General features: G+C 41.1%; 1 protein-coding gene across 1 annotated transcript; it reads right to left on the bottom strand.

Annotated features, from left to right (window-relative positions):
* Positions 1-307: 307 nt before the first annotated feature.
* On the bottom strand, positions 308-5447 carry LOC146992609 (sialic acid-binding Ig-like lectin 14). Its single transcript, XM_085791047.1, has 8 exons — positions 5266-5447; positions 3651-4001; positions 3317-3532; positions 2747-3010; positions 2579-2660; positions 2430-2490; positions 456-664; positions 308-374 (listed from the first exon to the last, which is right to left on the bottom strand). Exons 1-8 carry the CDS (start codon positions 5336-5338, stop codon positions 308-310), a joined length of 1323 nt encoding a protein of 440 aa, XP_085647173.1. The 5' UTR covers positions 5339-5447.
* Positions 5448-8852: the final 3405 nt, after the last annotated feature.

Genomic DNA, 8852 nt, shown 5'->3' with positions numbered 1-8852 from the left:
GTTTATGAGAAGTAGTTGACATCACACTGCCTGTTTTTAAGTCTCATTTAAAAAACCCTTCTTTCCCTGGCCTTCACAGTCTCTATGTGATAGTGGGTTGCTCTCACATTCAGGTACATTTTCACAGCGAATATACATGATTGGATAAAAGTAGGATGAGTAAGTGAGAAAATATGTTTTCATTCATATACAACCCTTTAAAACAAAAAGAACACAAATAAGTATTTACATTCCCTACATAAACCACAGTTATGTGTTTGTATTTTCCTCGTCCTGTTGATCAAAGTATAAACAACAGACCACAGATTCATGTGTGTTGGCCGACTGTGCTGTACAGTGCAAATGAATCGTTTCCATCTTGTTGTCGTCTTGTTCTGTGAAGAGAAGAATAAAAACTTCACTCTGACAGTTTTTAACCTGATGTGTGTTGTTTTCATGTGAGAGGAGCTGCTCACCCTGATGCACTGCTGGTGTTGTTCAGTCTGACAGCAGAGTATTCAACTCCATCCTCCTCCTCCTCAGTTTCTCTATGGAGATGACCTCTGATGTTGGAGTAGACAACATCTCCCTGGTTCTGCTGAGAGAAGCTGATGCTGGCGTACTGAAGGTCATCCTGCTGTCCTGCTGCAGAGGACGGGGAGTCAAACGCTGGACCCACGTTCAGCTGACGGGACAAACACATCTCAGTTATAACAAAAGACTTTTATTGTGTTGTAATTCCTATTGTCCACCACCAGAGGTCAGAGTATTCACACACTGCTTCATGTTCCTTGACACATTCAGCAAAGTCAATGAATCAACTTGTAGTGAGGTTCCACAGTTTAAAGCCACTTTTCTCAGCCTGAGGGATCTACACCATCATCCACAGCTTTAATGAACCATTGTTTGTGAAACACCAAGAAGGCAGCCATGAAGAAAGTGGACTAAACAGCTGATACAACAGTTTCCAGGTGAATTTTAACAGGACAAGTGCAGTCTGACATTCATGCTTCATTTCACACTGGAAGAATTGTGCCCAATTCCAATTCTATTTTTCATCCCTACCCCAAACGGAGATACAAGGGGTAGAGGTTGAAAGTCAACCCCTACAAATTGGGACACCCCTTCAACAATCACATACGTCATCAGTCGTCTCTGCTGGCTTTCACATAAGTGACGAGCCACAAATCCTGTATTCAAAACCACGTTAACTTAATAAAATAAAATAAAATTTAATGAAGACTGATCGGTTCATTGTTAAATATTTATTTATTGATGTAAATATGGTGATTTCTGTACGTAGGCTACAGAGCTCCCAGGTAGGGATGTCACGATTACTTGTTTTCACAATTAATCGTGGTATTAAACGCCACAATTAATTGATCATAAAGATTCCTAAATACCGTCATTTTCTGAAAAAGATGAACCATATCTGCAGATGTGCGCCAAAGTAAAGGTGTATGCACAGATACTGGTCCATTTATCTAAAGTAACACTGAATTAGTAGGAATTTAAATGTTAGCGTGTCATTTGTATTGTGAAAAAAATGATTAAAATAAACTTATACATTTGATATAGATGATAATTAATGACTTAAATATTGCAAACACTTCCCCCAGTTTATTAATAACTGGTCCTATATTAAGAGATTAGTAATGTAATTATATTTTGACTATATTTGATTTTACACCTTCATAGTGTTGTGAAATGTATTGATGCATAATAATCGTGATAATCATAATACCGTGATTATTTCTCTGACAATAATCGTACCAAGAAAATCTATAATCGTGACATCCCTACTCCCAGGCAGCGCTGCTCCTGTGTCCAAAACACACATGAAGCTTCTCTTTGAATTCAAACAAATTAATGCGACTGCCACAATTGTTACATTTCATCAATGAGACCAGCATTTATCTCCTAAAAAGAATGTAACTACGCGGCGGTAAACCTTTAAAACCCTGCGGGTAAGCTAATTAGCGATCGTCTTTTCTCCCGGGATGACGACAGAGGTTGGCCGGCTAATGAGTCTATGCGACGAGCCGTCGTGGAGCTTCACTTCTCCCAAAAACATCGGAGCAAACGTCTAAACAGCCTCATTTGGATAAACCGACCGCACATTGGGGATCTAAACAGCTACTTTCTCACATGAAATGCATTAAAACTTAACAAAATGATGTAATAACAGCGCTACAGTGAGAAATAAAACAGCTGCCGGTTGCCGCAAGATGCATTCTGGGAAACTTGTCATAGCCCTCGGTTTGTAGTGTGCCCCTGACAAATCTCCGTTTCAAGGGCCAGATAGCCAGACCACTTCCCCCTAACCCTCGTCTGAACCAGAATCGGGACACCCCTACCACTTCACGTGAACGCGCAAAACGAAGGGTTAGGGCCACGGGCTAGGGCTAAGGGGAGAACTGGAATTCACCCTTGAACTCTTCCTGTCTCACCTCTGCTCCGTTGTCAGGTCTCTCTCCTGGTTCACGCTGCTGTGGGAACAACTTGTCTCTTCTAGACAGGAGGAAAAACAGTCGAATGAATCAACTCCTACATTTAGATGGATCAGTGAAGATGATGATGGAGACACAGACGTTCTCACCTGATCCACAGGAAGACAGTGAGGAGGACCAGAACCAGGAGAACAACAGGGATTGTTCCAGCAGCTGCTGATTTCCATGAACCTGGAGGATCAGAAGGAAACACTGACAACTGATGAGGGAGTTACAGGACGACTGAGTCAACAGAGGATTAACACACATTTACTCACCTGAAACAACAACAGTCAGATTTAAGGTGGACTTCTGACGTCCTATTGTGTTCTGGGCTTCACAGGAATAATTCCCACTGTGTTCAGGTCTGAGGTCAGTGATGGTGAAGATCTGTCCTGAAGCTTTTGGTGAGTCTTCATCCTCCTTGTACCAGGTGAGTTTAGCTGCTGGGTTAGCATCACTGCTACAGGTCAGAGTCACTGAACTGCCCTCCACTATCTCAGCAGAGGGACTCACTGACACAGAGGGAAGCTTTGGAGCATCTGGAGGAGGAAACATGAGGACAAGTCAACTTTAACTGTCTTTTCACAGTAAAAGTGAATATGATGTAGTTGATAGTTTATACAGAGGTTGATCCAGTATGAGACATAAACTGTGTATGTTCTGGGTCATGTGACCAGAAGGTAGTCTATATGAACACACCCAGCAACGCCAGAGGCGAACCTGGTGACACAACAAGCGAAACGCGTTGTTCACAATAAATTGTATGCGGTGGTCATTCTTCACAATCTCTGTAGTGGAAGGTTTTAGTTTGACATTGTATTAGTGACACTGTGGAGTAAACTCACACACTGGAGGAGAGCGGTGATCCTCACATCCTTTAAGAGCACAGGAATATCTGTTGTTGTCATTAACAGAGACTCTGATGGAAAATGTTTCCTCCTCCATCTTCAGTTTGTTCTTGTACCAGACAAATGAAGGACGATCAGCTGCTTTAAAACTGCTGTGACACTTCAGCTCTACCTGGTCTGATGATCTTTCCACCAGCACCTGGAGGTCTGGATCTATGAAGAAAGAACAGACATGAACTAAACTAGAAAAGTACAAACACAGAGACAAATAAAGATTCTCAGTCGTCAATGACTTGTACCAAACTGATAAATATTCCAGTGAAAACGTTACCTCTGACAGACAAAGTCACTCCAGGTTCACCTGTGTATCCTGCATTGTTAGTTATACATCTGAACCTGTAAACAGCTGAGTCTCTCTCTCTCAGGTCTCTGATTCTCAGAGTGCAGCGTTTCCTCCTATCACAGTGATTCTCCACACGACCTGTGTAGTCTGAGTCTGTTGTCAGATCCACACCATCATAATACCCCTTAGTGAACCAGTATGTTTTCTCAACCGTAGTGTAAATGTTATTTATCCAGGATGGGTAACTGTATGTGCAGCTCATTTCCACTGTTGATCCTTTAGAGGCACAGATGTGAGTGTCAGTGTAAGTCACTCTCCAGCCACTCTGACCCTGTATCACTGTAACACAGAGCACAGCAGAAACCACAGTCAGACTCAGAACAACACTGAAGTTTTATGGAGCTAATTCAACATGTAAACCTGCTACATGACTAAAACACATTTACTAAACTACTTGGCTCCAACACGTCTCACTGCAAGTTTAAGACAAACATGTCTGTGATATTGTTCTATATTGTTATGTATATGTTACTGAAGAAAAATCATGTTTTCCTCCTGTGGTGTCTTCCTTTTTATTCACTTTCAAACTCACAATGTGAATAATGTTGTTGCTGTATGAAGCCACAGTGAACACAAAAAGAAAAGTCTAGACAGAAAACTACTGGACCTCTGAATATTAATGCAGCCTCAATGAACAATGTCATAGGGGCAAATAATTATTTATTAGTGGGTGTGCAATGTCCTTGTTTTGTTTCCTCTTGGGTCACTCAGTGTTTATGCTGGCATTAAATTTGAATGCATATTGGTATTCACACTTGGTTTCTACTGTAAGGGAGGGCGGGTCACTGTGAACCAAACAGGGAGTGGAAACATCACACTTACATCAACAAGTAACAAAATTAACCATTGACGTCTAAGTAGTTCCTTATTTTGAGTCTTGGTAGCTGTTCTCTCGTTCTCTTAAACAGGACGTACAGACATTTGTAGATAAACTCTACATTTACTGAATCCTTCAGATGACAGGGCACTGACCATTATCAAGGACTCCTCACACCCTCTCAACAAATTTTTGAACAATTTGAACTGCTCCCATCAAGCAAACGTTTCCAAAGCATAAAAATGCGGAACCACCAGACTGATCAACAGCTTCCTTCCATAAGCTGTTCAACTGCTGAACCGCTGATCTGAAGTATACACACCATGACACTATAGTAGGCTACCTGTAGCTGGATTTGTTTTTAAATCATTTATTCATCATCCTCCATCCTCATTTGACACTTTAACAACTGTACTGTACTACAAACCTTGTGTGTGTGTGTTTTTCACAATGGATTCCTGGAAGAAACGCTCTCTCATTCTGTCTGCACTACTATACAGAGAAATGACAACTTGATTTGATTGGATACAGCTTCATTCATACAGTTAATTTAGACAGCACCAGCCTCACTGTGCAATAACAACAAAGACACACATTATGTTTTCACTATTTCTTGAGTTCATACCAACTGCTAAACTTATAAAGGAGAAGAATGTTTCATATCTATTGACTCAAACCTTTTTCGTCTTGATCCGAATGTGTTAACTAAATGTAGATGTACAGTACCTGGTGCAGTGAGAAGAAGGACGAGGACAAATCCACTTGATGCTGCTGTTAAACTCATCACTGCTCCTCTCATCTCTCTGTGTGACTTCAGACACAATAAAACACATCAGCTGCTCAACAGTGTATGAAAGAAACATAAATTTGATGTAAAACCTGATTTCATCCGACAAGGGAGGAGAGTGATGACCGACTGTGCTCAGGGGACGGAAGTCAAGCTGTTAAAAGAAGATAAATAACTTCCTGTTAACTTTATGAATATTCATGAGGCCTTAGAAACTACCGGGGCAAGCCGTCAGAGATACATGAGAATTGAGGAACTGATAAAAACAAGTGTTTAATCTTTCATCTAAGGTCTAAACATCTTTTTCACCAGTGTAAACAGATGAAATAAACAGATTCACTGTCAGAATTTTGTGTTTGACAGTTGAACAACTTATGTTTAATGTCAGGGACTCTCTAATTGATAAGTAACAAGCTGCTAGTTACTGGGCTAACAGGTAACATCAGTATAGCTGAAGCCAACAGCAGACTAGCCTACCACTTAAGTTTTCTGGGCAATGGTTCAACTAACTGTTATTTTTGAACAGGGTGCACTTCCATGTTCAGTTAATGGCATCCTATTCTATATCATAAATATTAATCATACACATATTGAAATTAAAATATCTAAATGTGTCAAAAAACGTATTTTGTTCTGTAAAGCAACAACTGGGCTAACAGTCTATAGCCAAAGCCAACAGCAGACTACCATTGGTAAGCAACTACGTTTCTAGCCAATGGTTCAAATATCAACAGAAGGACTAATTTAAAAACACATCGTACACGCCATGTTCAGTTAACGGCATCCTGTATCATAATGTGAAATATGATAAACATAATATGTCAGAAAACTTGATTTGCTCAACGATTTTATGCATACAATTATCCTTTAACCTAAAACATTTAAAGCATCAACATTTTTCAGACCACATTTAAAACGTTTCACTCAGTGACTTGTCCGTTATCATGACTACGGTACAGTAAGCTAACGTAAGCTGTAGTACTGACGACTTTACATTGGTAAGTAATGGTTAGCAATATGTAAACCAACAACTCATGCCGTCACTACATTTAATGGTTGAATCAGTGGTACGTGAAACCGCTGACTGTTGAATGTTAGTTAACATGTCAGGAAACTAATATTCACACGACTAAATTCAACACTAGTCTGCTATTAGCTAATAGGCTAATGGCTAATGTCAGTTTAGCCAACACTAACGGCAGATTACCGCAGACTATTCTTCACCAAAGGAAAGACACACTAATATTTAACAAGTTGCTAACACACCATAATATATTGCCTGCTTGTACAACAGATATTGACACTCACCTGGCAGGAGTGAGAACTGAAATAGCTTGAGGTTCATTATGCAAATCACGGTGCAAATTAGCGCAGATTAAATGGGAACTATACAAGTCCGGCCTCTTCTCCTCTGGGTTGCTAACCCTCCTCTCCGCCATGTGCATAATTGTTTTCAACAAAACCGTCGAGAAATCAATCCATGTTACAATGTTACGATGGGTAGGCCTATATTTGTGTAGTCTTATCTGTCGTAAACAAGCGCGTTTGTGTGGCGGTGCCGCAGAGACGCGCGGGGTGCCGGGGTAGAAGAGCCCGCCACCGGGGGCGCCGAGGTTCTCCCGCCCCAACAGGGCGTTACGGTCGATGGCGAGGGCGGCGAGAGGGTTCATCCTGTAGGAGGCGCCGGCGTCCACCTGAGACAGAGACACAGCTGGTAAAAGAGGAGGAGGAGGAGGAGGAGGAGGAAGAGAGGAGGAGGAGGAACAAGAGGAAGAAAGAGGAGGAGGAGCAGCTTGAAGTCAGAAAATAAACAGTTCAGACTGTTCAAGGACAAACAGAGTTTAATTTCTCCTTCATGGAGGAAATCAGAGTTTATTTATTTATTTTTATTTTCTTATTTCTATTTTTTAAATTTTTTCAGTTTTCCTGGACAACCTGCGGCGCCCGGAGCTCCTCTCTACCTCTACAGATCCAGGAAACTAACCAGAGAGAGATGAAAAAGGACGAGAGAACGAGATAAACAAAGAGAGGGCGAGAGACAAAGGGAAAGCGTGGCAGAAAAAGAGAGAGAGAGAGAGAGGGAGAGAAATAGAGAGAGAGGGAATGAGAGAGAAAGATTGAAGGGAAAAAATTCAGCCTAATTGAATTTCCTGTCACACGGAGCTGTGAAGCAGCTCTGATTGGATATCAGCCCCAGGCCATTAGGACATGTGGGAGGAAGAGGAGAGGAGGAGGAGGAAGAGGGGGAGAGAAGGAAGAGGAGGAAGAGGAAAGGCGCAATAAAAAAACAAGAAGAAGGAGGAGGAGGAAGAGGAGGAGTTGAGGAGGAGAGGAGGAGGAAGAGGAGGAGGAGGAGGAGGAGGAGGAGGAGGCTGTGGTGCCTCTGGTTTCTGATTGGACGCTGCTTAGCTCGCCATGTCTGTGGGCGGAGACAAGAGAGCAGATCAATACTCATCAATACTTGTCAATACTCATCGATACTCATCAATAGTCGTCAATACTCATCAATAGTCGTCAGTAGTCGTCAATACTCATCAATACTCATCAATAGTCGTCAGTAGTCGTCAATACTCATCAATACTCATCAATAGTCGTCAATACTCATCGATACTCATCGATACTCATCAATACTCATCAATAGTCGTCAGTAGTCGTCAATACTCATCAATACTCATCAATAGTCGTCAATACTCATCAATAGTCGTCAGTAGTCGTCAATACTCATCAATACTCATCAATAGTCGTCAATACTCATCAATAGTCGTCAATACTCATCAATAGTCGTCAGTAGTCGTCAATACTCATCAATACTCATCAATAGTCGTCAATACTCATCAATAGTCGTCAGTAGTCGTCAATACTCATCAATACTCATCAGTAGTCGTCAATACTCATCAGTAGTCGTCAATACTCATCAATAGTCGTCAATACTCGTCAATACTCATCAATAGTCGTCAATACTCATCAATAGTCGTCAATACTCATCAATAGTCGTCAGTAGTCGTCAATACTCATCAATAGTCGTCAATACTCATCAATAGCCGTCAATACTCGTCAATACTCATCAATAGTCGTCAATACTCATCAATAGTCGTCAATACTCATCAATAGTCGTCAGTAGTCGTCAATACTCATCAATAGTCGTCAATACTCATCAATAGTCGTCAGTAGTCGTCAATACTCATCAATAGTCGTCAATACTCATCAATAGTCGTCAGTAGTCGTCAATACTCATCAGTAGTCGTCAATACTCATCAATAGTCGTCAATACTCGTCAATACTCATCAATAGTCGTCAATACTCATCAATAGTCGTCAATACTCATCAGTAGTCGTCAATACTCATCAATAGTCGTCAATACTCATCAATAGTCGTCAGTAGTCGTCAATACTCATCAGTAGTCGTCAATACTCATCAATACTCATCAATAGTCGTCAATACTCATCAATAGTCGTCAATACTCATCAATAGTCGTCAATACTCATCAATAGTCGTCAGTAGTCGTCAATACTCATCAGTAGTCTTC

This window comes from Trachurus japonicus, chromosome 1, assembly GCF_045865225.1.
Source record: "Trachurus japonicus isolate A0001 chromosome 1, Traja_1.0".
Lineage (NCBI taxonomy): Eukaryota > Metazoa > Chordata > Actinopteri > Carangiformes > Carangidae > Trachurus > Trachurus japonicus.
This window is presented reverse-complemented; position numbering and strand designations above follow the sequence as displayed.